Here is a 22,084-nt window from a genome sequence, read left to right as displayed (position 1 = left end):
TATGCAGATGACACCATCCTTATGGCAGAAAGTGAAGAGGAGCTAAAAAGCCTCTTGATGAAAGTGAAAGAGGAGAGTGAAAAAGCTGGCTTAAAACTCAACATTCAGAAAACGAAGATCATGGCATCTGGTCCCATCACTTCATAGGAAATAGATGGGGAAACAGTGGAAACAGTGTCAGTCTTTATTTTGGGGGGCTCCAAAATCACTGGAGATGGTGACTGCAGCCATGAAATTAAAAGACGCTTACTCCTTGGAAGAAAAGTTATGACCAACCTAGATAGCATATTCAAAAGCAGAGACATTACTTTGCCGACTAAGACCCGTCTAGTCAAGGCTATGGTTTTTCCTGCGGTCTTGTATGGATGTGAGAGTTGGACTGTGAAGAAGGCTGAGTGCCGAAGAATTGATGCTTTTGAACTGTGGTGTTGGAGAAGACTCTTGAGAGTCCCTTGGACTGCAAGGAGATCCAACCAATCCATTCTGAAGGAGATCAGCCCTGGGATTTCTCTGGAAGGAATGACGCTAAAGCTGTAATTCCAGTACTTTGGCCACCTCATGCAAAGAGTTGACTCATTGGAAAAGACTCTGATGCTGGGAGGGATTGGGCGCAGGAGGAGAAGGGGACGACAGAAGATAAGATGGCTGGATGGCATCACGGACTCGATGGATGTGAGTCTGAGTGAACTCCAGTAGCTGGTTATGGACAGAGAGGCCTGATGTGCTGCGATTCATGGGGTCGCAAAGAGTCGGATACGACTGAGCAACTGAACTGAACTGAAGGGTCTTCCTGGTTATCCCAAAGCTAAGACTCTGTGATCCCAATGCAGGGGGCCTAGTTTGATCCCTGGTTAGGTAACTACATCCCAAATGCCACAGCTAAGAGTTCCCATGCCACAACCAAGACTGGGGCAACCAAATAAATAAACAAAAATAAACATTAAAAAAAGACATGATAATGATTGGATGTGGTGAGAACACATTCCTGCCTCACTGGCTACACAGGTATCGCTTCCCCTTGCCCTTTGCAGCATCCATCCTCAGTGCTTCCCTCCAACTCAGGCTCTGAGGCCTCCCTCCTTGTGAGCAGCCCCAGCCCCTGCTGCCCCCCAGGTTTTCTCTAGGCCCTTCTCTGTCAATTCCCCTGGCTCCCATGTCTTCCCTCCCCTCTCCCTTCACTCTACCTGTCCTTTTTCAGTCCTTTTTCAGAGCAAAAAGAGACATTCATTTGTTTCTTTATTATATCTCACTTCATGTTATAAAGACTTTAAGGTGGCTTATAAAGATAATACAATGCAATACTATCTAAAGACAGGGCTAGAATAAGGAAGGGGCTTGCCAGGTTACTCAGTAGTAAAAAAAATCTGCCTGCCAATGGAGAAGACGCAGTTTAATTCCTTGGTTGGGAAGATCCTCTGGGAAAGGAAATGGCAACCCACTCCAGTATTCTTGCCTGGAAAATCCCATGGACAGAGGAGCCTGGAGGGCTACAGTCCATGGAATCACAAAAGAGTCAAACACAACTTCATGACTGAACCACAGCAAAGAATAAAGAACACTAACAAGATGAGGCCAACAGACAGTGAGCCTAGAGGTCCATGCCAGAAAATCTCACAGACGGACTAAAGGTGGACTATGGATTTGGTTTTCACTTTTCAGTAGCCAAGATGAAAAGACCACCATCAATTATAAGACCCACAGTCTGTAAGAGAAATTGTGTAAGAGGTACCTATACTAGGCAAAGCTTTTTTTTTTCTCCCCATGGATGGCTGAGATAAATTTTTCCATGGATGCTTTGATAAAAGGGATGCTAAATCATACAGTGCACATACAGTGGACAGTGCTATAATAAATCCCATAGACAGTCTAGGTGGGTCTGTCCAGACAAGAACAGGGCGTAACAGCGAAGTGAAATTCTGTAGACATGGTAGAAGTAATTCCAAGGATGGGTGGTAGCATAGGAAGGGCAGATTCCCCTTTTCCTGTAAACATGCTTAAGGTGTTCCCATCCTAAAATGTTATAAAACAACTTAAAAATGTGACATTGAAAACAAATAAATAAAAAATAAAAATAAAAATGTGACATTGTCCTTGACTTTATGTCTCATTGGATACTGTCTAGTATATCTCCTCTCCACAATCCAGACTTCTCAAAACAAGAGTTCATGTATAGTTAACGAGTTAAGGAATTATTTTGAGTTTTGGGTCTTTTGTTTTTAAGGCATGAAAGTGGCATTGTGGTTATATTTGCCTCACAGTGGGTAAAGATGAGTGGGAAGACGTATGAAACCAGGTTGGCCATGACTTGATAACTGAAGGCGGGTGATGGCTACCTGAGATTTATTATGGTTTGTTTTCTACTTCTGTATATGTTTGAGTTTTTCTATTATAAAATTATTGGAAAAATAGGTTACATTGGCAATCTTGATCTCCTTGCCTCCCAATCACCCCTCAACCTGCTGTAATTTAGCTTCTGCCTCAGACTCTCACTTAGGTCTCCAGTCGCTTTAAAATGCAAACTCCTATGGTGTTTTTCAGGCTTCATGTTGAAACTTCCAGCCTTGGGTTCTAGGACAGGGCATTCTCGGGGCTCTTCTCCTGCGTGTGTAGTGAGGATTCCTACTCTCTTTCAAGGACCCCTTTATTCTGATCACCCTTTAAGTGGCAGTGTTCCACCCTCTGTACTCTGTCCTACTCACTTGGCATGGTTCCTGGGTGCTCGCCCCCACTCTTTCGGTTCTAACACACCCACGTAGTGATAACAGTTACAGGCATCCTGCTGCTTAGTTTCGTCTCTGTGCTCCCGGCCTATTGGACATCTCCATGTGAATTGCCCACAGATGCCTTAAATGCAACCCATGTGCAAGGAGGCTGGCTCATATTTTTCCCTTTCAGCAGCTCTTTCTCACTACTCTCTATCATCCCTAGTACACTACCAAGCACTCCATCATTTTAAACTCCTTCTCCTCTCTCAAATCTGTCCCTTTTGCCATCTCCACTGTCAACATACCTTGAAGCACTGTGCTACTTCGGCCCTTATGCTTTCCTGTCTAAACTATACCAATGGTCTGCTCACTGGTCTCTCTGGCTCTAGTCTTATTCCTAGGCATCCATCTTTCAGCCAGTTGATAGGACAACTTGTTTAAAACACAAATGCGACCATGTCATTTAATAGCTTTGGGAAAAGGCTGAAACTCTTTACTTAGACTCTAAAACCCTCTGTGATCCTTCCTTACCTCTCTCCAGATTTATTTCTTGGCTTTTCTGCTTTGCATATCAAATTGTTATTCTAATAGAAACAGGTTTGGCTGGTGGCTCAGAAGTAAAGAATCCGCCTGCCAATGCAGCAGAAGATTCCCTGGGTTGGGAAGATACGCTGGAGAAGGAAATGACAACCCACTCCAGTATTCTTGCCTGGAAAATCCCATGGACAGAGGAGCCTGGTGGGCTACAGCCCATGGGGTCACAAAGAGTCAGACACAACTCAGTGACTAAACAGCAACAACATTAGAGACACAGAGTAGAAAAATCACTGCCAGGGGCTAGGAGGTTGGGGGAGCTAGGGATAAAATAGGTAAAAAGGTACAAAGTTTCAGCTGTAAGATGAATAAGGTCTGAGAATCTAATTAAAACATGGTGAATATAGTTGATAACACTGTATTGCATAATTGCAGTTTGCTAAGACAGTAGAACTTATAACATTCTTACCAAAAAAAAAAAAAAAAGAGATAAATATGTGAGGTAAAGGATTTGTTAATTAATGAGATGGGGGAATCCTTTCACAATGTATACATATATCAAATCACCACAATGTACACTTTATCGTATAATTTTATATGTCAACTCCATTGCAATAAAGCTGAGATTTTAAAAGCTTGTTTCTTTGAATACACTATCATTCCTTTCTGTCTTTGCTCATGCCTAGAATGTACTCTGCTGCACCCCCCACTTCTGTCTATGTGCTATATGCAAATTCATTCTTTTTCTTTTTTTTGGCTGATTTTCTTTTTTTTTTTTTGACTGCGCTTTGTGGCTTGCAAGATCTTAGTCTCCCAACCAGGATCAAATCTGGGCCCTGGCAGTGAAAGCACCAAGTCCTAACCACTGGACCACCTTTTTAAAAAATCTTATTTTCATTTTTTTAGTTAGACTGTAGTTGATTTGCAATGTTGTGTTAGTTTCAGGAGTACAGCAAAGTGAATCAGCTATATCTACCTATCTATATATCTCCACTCTTTTTTTAAGATTCTTTTCCCATATAGGCTATTACAGAGCATTGAGTAGAGTTCCCTGGGCTATGCCGTAGGTCCTTAATAGTTATCTATTTTATATATAGTGAAAGTGTTAGTCACTCAGTCATGTCTGACTATTTGTGGCCCCATGGACTACATGTAGCCTGCCAGGCTCCTCTGTCCATGGAATACTCCAGGCAAGAATACTGGAGTGGGTAACCATTTCCCTTCTCCAGGGGATCTTCCCACCCAGGGACTGAAGTCGGGTCTCCTGCATTGCAGACAGATTCTCCACCATCTGAGCTATGAAGGAAGCCCATATAGTAGTGCCCAAATTCATTCTTAAAGATGCATATTAGGGACTGCTCTGGTATTCAGTGGTTAGCTCTGTGTTCCAATATAGGGGATGCACGTGTGATTCCTGGATGGAGAATTAAGATCCCACATGCCACATCTCGCAGTCTAAAGAATAAAAATTTAAAAATGGGATGCATACTGCATTCCCCAACTGAAAGGGGCTTGCTTTGATTTATCAGACCCCATGAAGTGTACCTTCACTTATTCCCACAAAACTCTCAGCATTTCTCTATCACCGCATTTACCACATAGTTTTATAACTAGTCTCATTGTGCCTGAGGGCTTGAAAGACGTGTTTTTTTAAAATTTGTTTTTGTTTTTGCCTATTCCTAGCATTTGGCATTGGAGAAGGCAATGGCACCCCACTCTAGTACTCTTGCCTGGAAAATCCTTGGATGGAGGATCCTGGAAGGCTGCAGTCCATGCGGTCGCTAAGAGTCGGACACAACTGAGCGACTTCACTTTCACTTTTTACTTTCATGCATTGGAGAAGGAAATGGCAACCCACTCCAGTGTTCTTGCCTGGAGAATCCCAGGGACGGGGGAGCCTGATGGGCTGCTGTCTATGGGGTTGCACAGAGTCGGACACGACTGAGAAGACTTAGCAGCAGCAGCAGCAGCATCTGGCATAGAACCTACCATATACTAGGCTCTAAATGAAAATTTCATTTGAATAAATAAACATGTATGCTGCATATGTGAAGACACAAGGAAACTGATAATTTAAATTTGCACTTGAGATAAAAATGAGAAGAGGAATTACTTTATTTCAGTAACATATATTTGAAAAATGTGTAGAAAATAGAGCAATATTTTGAACATGTTCCTGAATATAGAGAACAAAGAAATTATCTCCAAGGAGTTTCCTTTTTATGTGGAAATGTGTAGCGTGCTAAATGTGAAAAAATGCATGAAGCGGAGTAATTTCTCAGGTTGCCCTTGGAGAGTAATATTGTTATTCAGTTACGGAAAGACATTGCCTCCATTTTGGAATTTCTGAATCATGGGAATTGTGATTTACAAACCCGAAACATTGATAAGAAAAGATGAGGGAAATCTGATTTCTGAATTAAATATGCTGGGAATATATATCTTAAAAAGAATAAGAAAATTTAAAAAACTATTCAGGAAGGGATTTTAAATGCCCATTGAGATGTTTGCATCCATACCATGCCGACACCTAGTCTTCATCCAAATGTGAGAAAAACTTACTGGCTCAGTCGTCATCAACCGCCTGTGCTACAGTAATCCTTACTTTTACTGCCTTTTCCCTGAACCTCACTCAGATGGTTTAGTTGATTTACTTAGAGAATTATCTTTTAAGATTTTAGAGGACACCTATTGTCTTTGCCAGCCCAGCAGACCATTCACCCTTCTCCTGTAAGAGCACCTTCATCTCTCTTGCCAGCATCACCTGCTCCATATTATTGGCTGGAGCTGACCATACCCCTTGGTCCAAAGACGGATGCATGAAACGACATTAGCTAATCAAATTATCGTGTTTTCTTGTTGATAGTTATCGGTTCAGAAACAGACATGTTCGCCAACCCTGGCCAATCATAATGAATCCAGTACTCTAGTTTTCAGAGTTGGAAAAGAGATGTGGTTTTTCCACAGCATTTGTTGAGAAGATAGGTTGTACACCTGGAGCTGCTGGCTACCGTCTTGTCTGTCTGCCATCAGGAAGGGAGAGCTTGCCCGGAAGCTGAGCCAGTGGAGAGAAAAGTAGAACTGAGAGACAGAGAGGGCAATGCAGGTCTTGGTGACACACGTGAGCCTCTGGACCCAGCCACATCCAAAGCTAGGCCACTGTCTGGATGTGACCCAAGAAATCCCTTTTTGCTTACGCTATCTTGAGTTGGTTTTCTATTATTGGCAACCAGAAACATCTTGTCTAATGACATACTCATGGGAAAAAGTGACACTAGTGGATTGAAGAGGACATTCTTGCTGACTTCCAAAAGCCCGAATTCCTGCAGTGACCTTTCCTGGACTGTGAGGCCCCCTTTAGGTTTCTCATTCGTGCAGAAAGTCAAGACCAAGTAACCTTTGCCTAGTTGTTTCTTGAACAGTTAGTTCTAGTGGAGTCCAGTTAAACTTCTCACAAAAACCTCCCGTAAAAGACCCTAGCTTTTGCCTGTGCCTGTGAGTAAATAGGCGATAGTAACTAGTAGTAAATAGGCCATTATAACTAATAGTAAACAGATTCGATCTGATAGACAGAGTGCCTGATGAACTATGGACAGAGGTTTGTGACATTGTATAGGAGACAGGGATCAAGACCATCCCCAAGAAAAAGAAATGCAAACAAGCAAAACGGCTGTCTGAGGAGGCCTTATAAATTGTTGTGAAAAGAAGAGATATGAAAAGCAAAAGAAAAAAAGAAAGATATACCCATTTGAATGCAGAGTTCCAAAGAATAGCAAGGAGAGATAAGAAAGCCTTCCTCAGCGATCAATGCATGTAGAGGAAAACAACAGAATGGGAAAGACTAGAGATCTCTTCAAGAAAATTAGAGATACCAAGGGAACATTTCATGCAAAGATGGGCTCGATAAAGGACAGAAATGGTATGGACCTAACAGAAGCAGAAGAGATTAAGAACATGTGGCAAGAATACACAGAAGAACTGTACAAAAAAGATCTTCATGACCCAGAAAAATCACGATGGTATGATCACTCACCTAGAGCCAGACATCCTGGAATGTGAAGTCAAGTGGGCCTTAGAAAGCATCACGATGAACAAAGCTAGTGGAGGTGATGGAATCCCAGTTGAGTTATTTCAAATCCTGAAAGATAATACTGTGAAAGTGCTGCACTCAGTACGCCAGCAAATTTGGAAAACTCAGCAGTGGCCACAAGACTGGAAAAGGTCAGTTTTCATTCCAATCCCAAAGAAGGGCAATGCCAAAGAATGTTCAAACTACCACACAATTGCACTCATCTCACACGCTAGTAAAGTAATGCTCAAAATTCTCTAAGCCAGGTTTCAACCGTGAACTTCCTGATGTTCAAGCTGCTTTTAGAAAAGGCAGAGGAACCAGAGATCAAATTGCCAACATTCACTGGATCATCAAAAAAGCAAGAGAGTTGCAGAAAAACATCTATTTCTGCTTTATTGACTATGCCAAAGCCTTTGACTGTGTGGATCACAATCAACTGTGGAAAATTCTTCAAGAGATGGGAATACCAGACCACTTGACCTGCCTCTTGAGAAACCTGTATGCAGGTCAGGAAGCAACAGTTAGAACTGGACATGGAACAGTAGACTGCTTCCAAATCAGGAAAAGAGTACGTCAAAGTTGTATATGGTCACCCTGATTATTTAACTTCTATGCAGAGTACATCATGAGAAACGTGGGGCTGGAGGAAGCACAAGCTGGAATCAAGATTGCCGGTAGAAATATCAATAACCTCAGATATGCAGATGACACCACCCTTATGGCAGAAAGTGAGGAAGAACTAAAGAGCCTCTTGATGAAAGTGAAAGAGTTTCAGTGAAACTTTTTCAATGAAAAAGTTGGCTTAAAGCTCAACATTCAGAAAACTAAGATCATGGTACCAGGTTCCATGACTTTATGGCAAGTAGATGGGGAAACAGTGGAAATAGTGGCTGAATTTATTTTTGGGGGGCTCCAAAATCACTGCAGATGGTGATTGCAGCCATGAAATTAAAAGACGCTTACTCCTTGGAGGGAAAGTTATGACCAACCTAGACAGCATATTCAAAAGCAGAGACATTAGTTTGCCAACAAAGGTCCATCTAGTCAAAGCTATGGTTTTTCCAGTGGTCATGTATGGATGTGAGAGCTGGACTATAAAGAAAGCTGAGAGCCGAAGAATTGATGCTTTTGAACTGTGGTGTTGGAGAAGACTCTTGAGAGTCCCTTGGACTGCAAGGAGATCCAACCAGTACATCCTAAAGGAGATTAGTCCTCGGTGTTCATTGGAAGGACTGATGTTGAAGCTGAAACTCCAATACTTTGGCAACCTGATGTGAAAAGCTGACTCATTTGAAAAGACCCTGATGCTGAGAAAGATTGAGGGCAGGAGGAGAAGGGGATGACAGAGGATGAGATGGCTGGATGGCATCACCAACTCAATGGACATGAGTTTGGGTGGTCTCCAGGAGTTGGTTATGGACAGGGAGACCTGGCATGCTAAAGGTCATGGGGTTGCAAAGAGTCAGACACGACTGAGCGACTGAACTGAAGTGAACTGAAATAGGCCATTGTAACTAGTAGTAAGTAGGTCATCTTATTTAGTAGTGAATATGCCAACCTAACCACAGGATCTCTCTGACAACTGGTAACTGTTTGCTTCATTCTTACCTTCTGGTTTGCTTTCAAGCATTTTATTTTCTGTAACAGATTTCCAGGCTTAGTTAAATATGAAAAATAGCTTAGACTTGTTCAATCTTTCTGTGCCAAAGTTTGATACCCACAAATAAGAGATCTGTACTAGTTGACAATCATAATGCTCTTCAGTTATTTATAGAGTGTTTTTATGCTTACCATCTTGTTTAATCTTCCCAATAATCATTTGGATTATGTATTTTCTCCAAGGTCTTATAAATTCCTAACTATGTTTCTATATTTAGAAATAGGAGGAATACATATTTTTGTTTTATTATTAATATTTTTTTGGCTGCGCCACACAGCCTGTGGGATCTTAGTTCCCTGGCCATGGAGTGAACCTGGGCCCATGACAGTGAAATCATGGAGTCCTAACCACTGGATCTCCAGGGAATTTCCAAAATACATAATTTAATATTTTCTAAAGAATATGGACAAATTGCATAGGAGTGTGAAATTATGATGATTAGGATGACTATGTAGATCAAGATTAAATCTTGAGACCGAAAGGAAAATCTTCATTTTATGCGTGCATACTCAATTGTGTCTGACCCTTTGTGACCCCATGGACTGTAGCCCACTAGGCTCCTCTGTCCATGGGATTCTCCAGGCAAGAATATTGGAGTGGGTTGCCATTTCCTTCTCCAGGGGGTCTTCCTGACCCAGGGATCAACCCAGGATTGAACCCACATCACCTGTGTCTCCTGCACTGGTAGGCAGATTCTTTACCGCTGAGCCACCCGGGAATGGACGCAAGTGGCCCTTGCAGTCCTAACAGAGTCTTCATGACTCCCCAGCCCCATCAATGGTGCTGGTCTCCTTTCTTTTACAAGTCAGATCTTCAAATACTTTGCATTAATCAATGACGGGAGAGGAGGGGAAGGTTAAAGCTTATAGAGTGATCTAAAAACAAACTGACAGAAAAACATCTATTAATTTCCAAAACTGAGAGGGTTGCCAGATATCTGTGAAACTACCCCTGCAGAATATATTACAAAAGACTGAGACGTGCAGACAGAAGGGAATTACTATTTACAGAGACTAAGCAATCTGCTGGGGTCGGGATGAGTACCTTGGCCAGGAGGAGGCCCTGGACAGGAGGGCCCAGGCTTAGCAGGCATCTAGAAGCAGAAACAAGGCCAGCCTGGAGTAGCCACCTTTACCAAGCTATGCTTGGAGAGCAGCAAGGCGAGTTTCCTGTCTCCTACGTTGTTCATTATTTGCCACAACGCCTGAAATTATACTTTCAGTCATGTTTTTCTTTGAGTCTTCAAGAGATTTCAGCCTCAGAGGTTCTAGGAGCCCTAGGAGACATTCAGGGCTTCCCTGGTGGCTCAGAGATAAAGACTCCACTTGCAAAGCTGGAGATGCAGGAGACATGGGTTTGATCCCTGGGTCAGGAAGATCCCCTGGAGGAGGGCATGGCAACCCACAACAGTATTCTTGCCTGGAGAATCCTATGGACAGAGGACCCTGGCAGGTTACAGTCCATGGGGTTGCAGAGAGTTGGACATGACTGAAGTGAATTAGCAGCAGCAGCAGCAGGCAGCAGGCAGGAGACGTTCAGCTAAGAGTAAAGCATTATATGGACTGGATTGAAGCTAAATATTCTCATATTAGCATTAAAAACAAGATAATAGGCCCCAAATGGAGTCACTTATGCTAAGCACCATGTCACGAAACCAAGACTTAATTACAGTTTTGGTTTTCCCAGAAATGGAATCTTAAGCCAGTCAATCAGGAATTGCCTCATCGGCACTGGTTAGGTATTCTGCCTGTTAGACCCTTGCCATCTCCTGGAGGAAAGTGACCTTGCAACAAACAGCCCAGTTTTTTGCCATGTGTAACTTCCTTATTCCTGCTCCCTTCTACCTATGAAAGGCTTTCATTTGTATAGTTCTGTGGAGCTCCTTTGTCTTTGCTAGATTGGATGCTGCCCAATTCAAGAATCAGTGAATGAAGCAATAAGACCTTTAAAATTTACTCAGTTGAATGCAAACATAGAAAACAGACTTGTGGACACAGAGGATGGGATGAATTGAGAGAGTAGCATGGAAACATCTACATTATCATACGTAAGATAGATCACTAATGGGAAATTGCTGTAAAACACAGAGAGCTCAGTGTAGTACTCTGCGGCAACCTAGAGGGGTGGGTGGGGTGGGGAGTAGAGGGAAGTTCAAGAGGGAGTGGACATATGCACACCCATGGCTGATTCATGTTGGTGTGTGACAGACACCAACACAATGTTGTAAAGCAACTTTCCTCCAGTTAAAAATAAATACATTTAAAAAAACCTTAAGGAGGGATTTCAAAAAAACTCACCCAGTTGAATTTTGCTTTTTAACAGTAGCGAAAGAGAAGGGCTGAACAGTGTGAGAGGGAGAGAAAGAGGGTCACAGGTGGCAACTTTAGACATGATCTCACTTCATAAATCTGCCTAGAGCTGGCCTCAGAGAAAAATGAACTACAGTTTTGCCAAAAATTATAAGAAAAATTCTGTAAAAGTTTTTCCTTTTTCTATAATTTTTGGAGGGGTTCTTTTTTACTTTTCTAAATTTGTCCACACTCTTCTTTTTAAGTTACTTGGAAACCATGGCATCTGCCTTCAGCAAATATACTTAAACTTCCTCCACATTCACACATTTCTGCAAAATCAAATACATGATCAGATTTAATAACATTATTCAAGAACTACGCATGATTTACTGAAGGCCTCAGCCCATTTATTTAAAGCTCACAGTACGTATGGACAGATTGTTATGTTCAAACCACTGAACAGAGACTGGCATGCACACTAAACATGTCAGTTTGATCAAAGCATAATCTTGGAGGAAACTTTTTTGATAAAATTTACCTTAAGGCTTACTTGTCTCAAAATAGTCCAGCACAGTGCCTACACATGGTAAATGCTCGATATATACTTTTAAAAATGCATTTCATTATGATGGTCATAATTAAATAATAAATAACAATATAGTTTTCATTTTCATGCACTGGAGAAGGAAATGGCAACCCACTCCAGTGTTTTTGCCTGGAGAATCCCAGGGATAGGGGAGCCTGGTGGGCTGCCGTTTCTGGGGTCACACAGAGTCCGACAGGACTGAAGCGACTTAGCAGCAGCAGCAACAGTGTAATTAAATAACTACCCCAAGTTGGAAGGAAAAGGAAAAAAAACAGTTTCAAGGAGAAGAAAAAAAAAGATAGTTTCACAACTATTAGAAAAATTTGCTGCGGTATAAAAGCAAGGTGAAATGCAAATTACCCCCAAATACACACACACATACTCCATATTTAAACCAGAAACTACAGTCATTTTAATTTCTCACACTCTTGGACATATTAATTATGTCTGAAAATTTGAAAAGTCTACCATTATGGGATATTAATAATTGAGAGTTCTTATGAAAGTAACTTCAGGACCACAGTATAAAAAGATCAGAGGGATGACTTACTTATTTTCTAAATGTTGGTGAGTTTTAGAAATGCACTTACCCCATTTGGACGGTTGACCCCAGAAATGAGGGTATGCAGTAGTCAGCAGCTGCCAGTGTGTATGGTGGACGAGCAGCAGAATCATCCCAGTAAATATCCTTCTTCATCTTGGGTAAGCTCATGTGCATTTCATCCACAGCCAAAAGAGAGACCTAAAATCATCAGTATAGTGTTAGAATCATTCTGATGTGAATTGCGTTAAGAAAGAGTAAGTTCCAGTGGGTGAATGAAGTTTGGGATGGGATAGGACACAGTGTGAACGAGTGAGTATATAAATGTCCACAGTTTATATTTGCTACAACTAGAGCTTCTACAGAGAGTCGTACATGTTGTTCACAAGAGCACTTGGCAGTGGGGATAAGTGAGGCCATGAAGCTGCCCAGACTAGATTCATTAAGCCACATACTCGACAGTGGAGCACATCTTATCTGGCGGCAGGAGAGACACCTTTTTATTCTTTGCTCAAAATTAGCTAATTGTCTAGTGGGTATCCTGACAGCAACCACATAGTCCCAGATATTATAGGAAGCTGAAGATTTCAATATACCATTTCACTGATTCCATAAGTACATTTATACTTGAAATCACTTCTTATTTGCCATGAATTTTTGTTTGTTTGTTTAGTAAAATATATCAACAAGTCTATACTGCTTGCGGTCATAATGGTCTTCTCTTGACTTTGACTAATTGATGTTTGAATAAATTATTAAACTTCTGGGTATCCAATTTTTACAGTGAGTGGTGTAGGTGTTACAATGCCTTCTTAAGAGGCTGACAGTGTGATTGTTGGGGGTCATACAGAGGTCATGATCTGTGAGCTGCACCAGGGTAATGGGATGAGATTCTCTCCCCTGTCCTTGGAATATACATTCCGCCCATTGTCCCCATAGTGGGGGCTGTTTCCAAGGATACAGTCTTGAGAGAGCAATGTGTTGTTGAGACCATCTGGACTGACTACATGCCTGAACCCCAGTAAGGCTTCTATATCAAATTTTAGGATTCTGGCAGGTCGATATGGTGGTCTATTCACCTTGTATCTACCCAAGAGAAGCCTCTTGAGTGAGTTCCCTAGCCTGTTAAAACTGTCTCACGCCAGCCTAGCTAGGTCTGCCTTTTCCTTTGGTCTCCCCTTTCCCTCCGTGTACGGGGGCTAGCTTATGAACCAACAGTAAAATGTTCAGTACTGTTTAAGAGCTGAGTAAGGACTTGAAACAAATGGACAAGCTGAAGGCCTTTTCTTAGTTAGGTTTTCAGGAAAGAGAATGGTTGGAGGAGAATCTTGCCTCAAATAAAAATTCTCTCATGCTACCTCTTCATGAATAACTTCTCTGGAATAACGCGTCAGCGTAAAAGCCCTGGGGTCCATCTGGTGCCATTAAGGGAGATTTTGAGTCACAGGCTGGCCTGGCCCCACATTCTCAGTGTCCAGCTGCTGGACATCTGACTGTAGGGATCTATATGACTTGCATTTTGGAACTCACGTTGTATTATGGCTGCCACTTTATGTCACTGTTAATCTTTTTAGGTGGCAACTGGAAACGGATTAAAAATGTCTTAAAATATCGGTCTGTACTGAGATGGAAGAGGCTATGTAAAGAGGCTAATAAAGAAACTTACAAAGAAAACTGGATTGAAGTTCTATTGAAAAGGGATGGAATTTCACTGGAACTGAGACCCAGTGAGGTTTGTAAGGTTCCAAAAGAACCTGCAAGCAACATATTGAACAGCAAAAACCACTTCGTTTGTGGCTAAAGCTCTCAACTTCAGAGGCCTGTGTTCAGAATCTGTTTAGATGATTAATGTTTGTAAAGGACAGAAAAGCTTCTCTAACCTGCAGATTTCTGTCAATGCACCAGTTAGTTTCAAAATCATCGTCATCTTCTCCAAAAGGATTGATAAGCTGCTCAGCTACCTGCAATTGAGAACATAGAATGAGTCCGCCATGATGCTTGTGAAGACTAAGAGTGGAGGTTGGAGAGGATTCCTGTTTCACTCTCTGATTTCTTTTGTCACCTTTCACAGTAGGAAGCCTAGAGCAGAGTGGGAGTGGGTTGATAAATACACAGGTATTTATCAGTCAGCAAGACTGAACTCTCAGACCATCAATCGTGCACCTGCATGGGACTGCTCTTCAAAGTCTCTGTCTATTCAGCTGGTGACAATGCAGGTCCCATCCAGCAGAAGCCATGGGCTGTTTAGGAACCAAAAGACTGATTCTCAAGTACAAATCAGCCAGCAAATATCGAAGGAGTTCTGACAATATGCTAGGCACTTCAAGGGGTGCAGAGCCTGTGCTCTGAAAGAATTTACAAAAGCCCAGGTGATGAGAGAAAACGTAACTGTGGGCAAGGTTATAGAGCAAAGAAAGACTTAAATCACAAAGAAAATATTACAAGGAGATTTCACAGTAACTGGACATAACTACTAAGCGAATGAGTCAGCGCTAGTAAGTCATAAAGCTGGACTTTTTCTTACTTAGTTTTAACTTAAAGGATTTACTGCAAGTTACTTAGAAGTCACATAGGTTTTTATCAAATATCTTCTAATAGTTGGTCAGTATTAGATGTTCTTACCATGCTCCTGAATTGAACAGCCTTCTTGTAAAAATGACTTTTTTTTGACCGTACTGCATGCTGTGGGATCCTAGTTCCCGACCAGGGATCAAACCCATTCCACACTCTGCAGTGGAAAGGCAGAGTCTAAACCACTGGACTGCCAGGGAAGCCCCTGAATAGCCTTCTTGATGAGAGATTCATGTGCCAAATGAGATTCACCCATTTTTCTTTTTGGTTCATTCCCTTTGATTTTTAAATTATTTGGATGTGTGTGTGTGTGTGTGTGTGTGTGTGCGCGTGCGCGTGTGCGCATGTGTGTGATTTTACATTGGGCTTAAATGTGAAAAACTTACAAGTGTAGAAAATAAAAGCACCATTGATTAGTTGAGTTCCTAGATGCTGAGACTTCTTGGTAAAAAAGATCTATCTATATATTTTTTAGGATTTAAGTCTAATCACTTAGATCTGTTCTCAACATTGAGTGGACATCAAAATTATCTGAAAAGCTTTTAAAGAAAATTGATGGCTAGGTCCCTCCCCCAGAGATTCTGATTTAATGGGTGTGAAGCCGAACCAGGCATCAGTAATGAGTAGAGCTCCCAAGAAATTTTAATGTGTGGCCATTGTTGAGAACCACTGATAGGGAAGGATATCCCTCTGTTCTAAGGGGCGGCCCTGGCAGGGCTGGTGCCTGGATCAGTCAGCTGCACAGCAATATCCATGAAGAGTCCGTCAATGCAAGTTCCAAGGGGTTGTCCATCCTTTCTTGCCTGGTGCGAGCATGCGTGGTAAGTTGCTTCAGTTATGTCTGACACTTTGTGACCCTATGGACTTTAGCCCTCCAGGTTCCTCTGCCCATGGAATTTTCTAGGCACGAATACTGGAGTAGGTTGCCATGCCCTTCTCCAGGGGAATCTTCCCAACCCAGGGATTCCAACCTGGGAAGCCTATTTTTGCCTGGGGTTTTCTTTAAATAAAATGGGCTGCTGGATGGATCCTGAAAATACTTTTGTTACATCCAGAATTTCACTTTTCTGACATCAGTCCTGCATATAGTATTACAGTCTACATTTAACTATCAAAATGATAGCCATGATTTTTAACTGACTGTCACAAAGATAGCCTTTACTCACTTTGAGGCTCCGTTTCTAGCAAATAACTGAGTAATAGACTGTGCATAAGGTTAAGTTGGGCTTTCTACACTTCAATATTTAGAAATATTAGAATGGTCAAGACAAAACAGCTGTTTAGAAATTGAGCCACAATCCACTGGATGGGAAAACTCCCTTCTCTTAGAGTCACCTCTCAATGGAGCTAAGATTTTCTTTTCATATTTTGCCTTCAAAAATATTTTATAAAGGAAAAGAATGTTAATATTTTATTTTTTGGTGGGCCACTCTGCACAGCATGCAGGATCTTAGTTCCCTGACCAGGGATCGAACCCATGTCCCTTGCAGTGTAAGCAGGAGTCTTAACCACTGAACCACCACGGAAGTCCCAAGAAGGTTAATATATTAGAGAGCACTTCAGAAGGCAGGAACTGCTGACTGTTCCTTCCAGCCTGGCTGAACACTTCACATGGGCACAAAGTGAAGAATAAAGCTCAGCACAACTCAGGCAAAAGGACAATAGAAGACCAGAATGATTGAGGATCGAGTGTTTGGGCCAATTGTGGCAATTTCTGTTTATAAAGGTAGGGTGTAGTTTTTCTCTAATGAGAAATGAGAGCTGTTAGTCTCTTTAGCTCTTCGTCTTAAATGGGTAAAAATAATCCACTCACTGTCATCTGGTTAAAAATGTTTTTGCCATTTGTAAAGGAAATGCCTTTACTCTTTAGAGGGTAACTTGAAATGCCAACATATTTATTTTTTTCCTAGTTAAGATTCAAACCAATGAAAGTAAAGGCATCTGCAGGGAAAAGGCTGCAACAACATGGAAGACCCGGATGTGCATGTTGACATGTGGTTGTTTGGAAGGTCAGACATTTGAAATTCTACTTTATTAAAGTTATCTTCAAACTGTCCTTAGATTTCAGTTACCTTAAAGAAGGCATCATCTTTGACCTTTTTCTGTCACGCACTAAAGAGAGGGAAGAATTAGGTTTCTGATATCGTTACATACATTGGGATGAAGGGAGATGGTGGTGGGAACAAATAAAATTTAATGCTGATGACTGGACTAGTTCTTTTCATTGCTCTGACCTGCTTTTAATTTCCTGGCAAACCACATGTTGTCATTAATCCTGGTGTTTCTGGTTTTGATTCCAATGAATTCCTTCGAATCTCAGTTCTGGTTTTGAAAATGGAATGCATTTAGTGTCGTGGGGCAGCTAGTGGGATTTCAGGGAATAGAAGCTAACTATTTAGAGTTGAGCAGAGCCAAGATAATCGTGTCTGATTCTTTTCAAGCCATGAACTGTACCCTGCCAGGCTCCTCTGTCCATGGGATTTTCCAGGCAAGAATACTGGAGTGGGGTGCCAATTCCCTTCTCCAGGGGATCTTCCTGACCCAGAGATTGAATCCACATCTCCCGCATTGCAGGTAGATTCTTTATCACTGAGCCACCTGGGAAGCCCAGAAGCAAGATAAAAATATAATAATCATGCTTAAGTCTGAGATACAAGACTTCTTATTTACTTTCTTTTACTCTGCCTAGTCGCTTGTTGCGGTATAAAATACCAATGCAGGTATACTTAATACCTTAATTACACTATTGTAATCCTAGTGAGAGCACACAAAGACTTAGCACAATCAATGGCCATAAAAGAGCAGCGTCTTTGCATAAATGAGCTGCTTCAGATCTCTGCAGCGCAGGACTCACCACGTCCCTGCCGCTTGAACTCCCAGTTGAAAAATAGTAACATCTCAGCTATTAAATGTTAAATCTACCTTGGAGTCACTCATGAATGAGTGATTCAGTAAGGGATCAGTGTGCAGAGTTTGGAACAGGACCTAGATTGTAGAGAGGGTCTCAGGCATGGAGACTGTTGGCTACCTTGAGCCATCCTGCATAGAAGAAGAATTGTAGGAGAGTGAAGATTGGAATGTAAAGATCTAAGTCATGCCCCGCATAGCCTTTGGTGGGATCCAAAAACTGGCGTCCGATCAGGCAGGCAAAGAAGAAGGTGTAGACGGCCAGCGTGACCACCTGAAACAGAGAGAAACCCTACTGAGAGCACAGCCCTGGCTGACCCGAGAGAGCCAGCATGCCAAAGTGGGCGACGGAAAGGAAAAATCACGCGTCAAGGATCTGATACCTGGGTGTAAACCAGCGGAATCCCAACCCAGTCGTAACCAAATAAGAGGCTGCACCAGGAGCGAAATCGGTTCATTTCCTAAGCCAGAAATAGATAAAATACGATTTACTAAGATGATGGGTATGGTAAATAACATTTACTGGGGTTCAGAATATGGCTGTGGCTTTTAGAAATACACCTATAAAATAATGATCGTGACTTCAAAAGACTAGAAATTGGCTCTGAAGTCCACTCCAAAAGGAAAATTCTGAAAATTATAAGCTTTGACATCATTCAATGATGTGCAAAAGGGATAAGTACAGTTGTACAGTTTAAAAAATATATTAAGATAAATCAGGATGGTATAGAAATATCCCCTACTCTATTGAATTCATAATTTCCCACTATATATATATAGGCCCAAAGGGGTAGTGGAAATGCTATAGTTAATATTTCAGACAAATCATTTCTAAATTATGTGGAGAGCAGATTATTTTTTGTTTCCTCTCTTTTGAAAACATGCTTACTGAAGATCTTGGAAAAAAGCCTGAATACATCTATGCCTTTCCCCCCAACAAATGAACACTTTAGAATACTTCTATTGATAGAAAATCTATCTCTGTTAAAGCAGAAAGGATTGAGATCCATTGATTTCTTTTTTCACTACTGAACACAAGTTATTATTTAAGACTGAGGAAGAGTATATGCTAGTTTGGGGGCTATTTTAAAATCATTCGCTCTTTTTAGCCTAGTGAAGGCAGGAGACTGTCATGGCACAAATCTATCTAGCCCATCTATAAATTTGTTTCTCAAATGCATTCAGGATTATTTCATTTAATGAAAACACAGCTTTGTTTCCTGGGTCATCTGGAAAGCTGATTAACTTTGCTAAGTCACTTCAGTCATGTCCGTCTCTTAGTGAACTGGTGGGCTGTAGCACACCAGGCTCCTCTGTCCATGGGATTCTCCAGGCAAAAATATTGGAATGGGTTGCCATTTCCTCCTCCAGGAGATCGACGTTGGGATATTCCAATTTTGGGGAGCTGACTGGGGATTTGGGTCCAGGATCCTGGAGTTAGGGATGGCAAATATGCCCCTTGGGTGCCAGAACCTTCTAAGCCCTTTGCAGACATTGCTGATCAATCAAGGAACATTTTCTTGTAGAGCCTATTACAAAGCCTGTGTGTTAGTCGCTCAGTTCTGTCCAGTTCTTTTCGACCCTATGGACTGAAGCCCGCTAGGTTCCTCCATCCATGGAATTCTTCAGGTAGGAATACTGGAGTGGTTTCCATTTCCTTACTCCAGGGGATCATCCTGACCCAGGGATTGAACCTGAATCTCCTGCATTGCAGGTGGATTCTTTACCGTCTGAGTCACTGGGAAGTCCATATTACAAAGCCTACTTCTGCTTAAAACAGCCTCTAAGCAACCACCTCCAATGAACCTCAGTTACAACTGTGTTATATTCTCCTCCTGCATTTGAGGGTTCTAATCCTTGCCCAGACTTTCTGGTTCCTTTGGAACCAGGATTGAACAAAGCAGACTCGTCCAGATCCAGCCTTTTACATCCAAGTCCCTGCTGGTGTCTGAGTCATATCTTTTAACTGATGTTTGCAAAGTACTTACAGTCATCAGTGATTGAAGATCAACACTGTCTCTGATTCTACCTTCCTTCCGGGCTTTAGCTGCAAGATTTCCAAACCAGATGAATGGAACCCAGTATTTCAGATGAGGAGATTTGAGGTGGTCGAATAATTTTCTTTCCTCTGCTGTCATAAAACCTTTACACAAAATAAAAAGAGAGAGGTTATACAGACTTGATTTAGCATTAATGTTTGTCTTAGTTGCTCAGTCGTGTCCTACTTTTTGTGACCCCATAGATTGTAGCCTGCCAGGTTCCTCTGTTCATGGAATTCTCCAGGCAAGAATACTGGAGTGGGTTGCCTTTTCCTTCTCCAGGGGATCTTCCTGACCCAGGGATTGAACTGGCATCTCTTATGTCTCCTGCATAGCAGGTAGATTCTTTACCAACTAAGCCACCAGGGAAGCCCCTTAGCATTAATATATTACCCTAAATATTTCAGCATCTACCATGCGCGCATAGAATGGGGGATAGTCAAGAAATAAAAAATAATGCAGTTCCTGTCTCAAGTAGTTTTTACTTGTTTAGAGAAAAGGACTATTTTCTTCTGTAAGGACTGCTTACATGCATTGCCTTATATACCAATATATAACCCTGCGTGCATGTGTGTGCGATCGTAGTGACAATAGGAAGCAAGGTGACATTAAATGTGGACTAGGACATCAAGGGAATGCCTCTTCTTTAGGGTTTGGTAAAATTGAGAAGAGGAATACTTAGAATTGTTCAGATTTAAAGAATAAAAGGTGGTAATGTATACAAAGCACTTAGTGTTTCGCCCAACAGGTGATTCACATGACTTTTCCTCCTGATGCTCCTTTTCAAACACCTAAGTAACCAGGTTCTCTTCTGAGAAGCCTTCCTTGATTCCTTCTGCCTCCCCTTCAAATCACCACAGGGCTCTCTCTTGCCTCAGGTTATGGTCGTGTTAGACACAAATGTTTCCCCTGCTAAGACCCTTTGGGAGGGCAAAAAGCATATTACCTTCACAGTCCCCACAGCATTTTGCATATACTTTAAAAGGGTTTCTTTGATTTTGTGTGTCTCCTGTGTGTATGTATGTGTGTACGTGTGTGTGTGCATAACACAGTTTGCTTCAGCTTGCAGTGACTTCTCTGAGCCTCAGTTTTCTCACGCGTAAAAGAGATAATAATGTCTACTTCACAAGGATATTGTAGAAGTACCTGAGATGAGGAACATATGTCAAGAGGTTAACATAACACTTTGCACATAAATAACACTCAGTAAGTGCGAACACATAGTATATTATGTGAAACTTGCCTCACCCTCCACCGCCTGCACACCGGAAGAAGAGACTTGAATAATAGGAGAGCAATAATAAGGTAGCAGGTTTACTTATTAACAAACATTCATGGAATGTCTACTATGTAAAAAGTTTTGTTCATATAAATATATGCTTCAAAAGCTTACTGTTTATACTTGACCTTTTTTTTTTTTTAATTTGATTGAGTAGTTCAGTGGGCACAAAAATCCTAACAGGCTAAAGAAATATTAATGGGGAAAGTAAGTCTCATTTTCCCAACCAGCCAGTTTCCCTCCCTGAAGGAAATCACTACAACCAGGTTATTGTGTATATTTCCGGAGAAGTGTCACAGATTTCACACAGGCCAAACTTTTAAAAACACAAATGACTTTATACTCCATACATGTCTGCCATTTGCTTCTTTTTTTCAAGTTGTATCTTGGAGATTTTTTTGTTAAGATGTGGAGAGCAGAATCGTTCTTTTCATGGCTGCATTCTAGTTAGCTTTGTACAATATTTTACACAGCTAGTCTTCTTCGGAACAGAGTTTTAAGCTGCTGTCACGAAGCACCGAGCTGAGCTCCCTGCGCTGCCGAGCAGCTTCCCACTCGCCATCTATTTCACACGTGTAGCACACATATGGAGAAGGAAATGGCAGCCCACTCCAGTGTTCTTGCCGGGAGAATCACAAAGACAGAGGAGCCTAGTGGGCTGCCGTCTATGGGGTCGCACAGAGTCGGACACGACTGAAGCGACTTAGTGGCAGTATACATAAGTCAATGCTGCCGTCTCAATTCATCCCACCCTCTCCTTCCTATCTGTGTCCATGAGACCATTAGGGCAAGATTCCTGACCCAGTGCTGCACCTTACAGCCTCGTGTGCCTGTGTCTTAGCCCAAATGCCTTTTAGAAAATACCAGTGCCTTTGCTTTATCCCCAGAGGTGCTGATTC

At 41.8% G+C, this 22,084-nt stretch overlaps 1 protein-coding gene across 7 annotated transcripts in view; it reads right to left on the bottom strand.

The window, feature by feature from the left end:
* The window catches only part of BEST3 (bestrophin 3), a 58,348-nt gene that overhangs the window by 18,910 nt on the left and 17,354 nt on the right, over positions 1-22,084 (bottom strand). For 4 of the 7 annotated variants that reach the window (XM_004006467.6, XM_012174578.5, XM_060412794.1 and 1 more), the window contains 5 exons: positions 19,856-20,010; positions 18,251-18,328; positions 17,989-18,141; positions 14,270-14,350; positions 12,439-12,590 (listed from right to left, as the gene is read on the bottom strand). In XM_004006467.6, the coding sequence (XP_004006516.6) occupies positions 12,439-12,590; positions 14,270-14,350; positions 17,989-18,141; positions 18,251-18,328; positions 19,856-20,010 (619 nt within the window). The remainder of the gene's footprint in view (positions 1-12,438; positions 12,591-14,269; positions 14,351-17,988; positions 18,142-18,250; positions 18,329-19,855; positions 20,011-22,084) is intronic. The other 3 variants (XM_012174573.5, XM_060412796.1, XM_060412797.1) reach the window with 1 other exon arrangement.

The sequence above is a fragment of the Ovis aries genome, chromosome 3, assembly GCF_016772045.2.
Source record: "Ovis aries strain OAR_USU_Benz2616 breed Rambouillet chromosome 3, ARS-UI_Ramb_v3.0, whole genome shotgun sequence".
Taxonomy (NCBI): Eukaryota; Metazoa; Chordata; class Mammalia; order Artiodactyla; family Bovidae; genus Ovis; species Ovis aries.
Note: the sequence above shows the minus strand (reverse complement) of the source record. Positions and strands in the feature narration are given on the sequence as shown.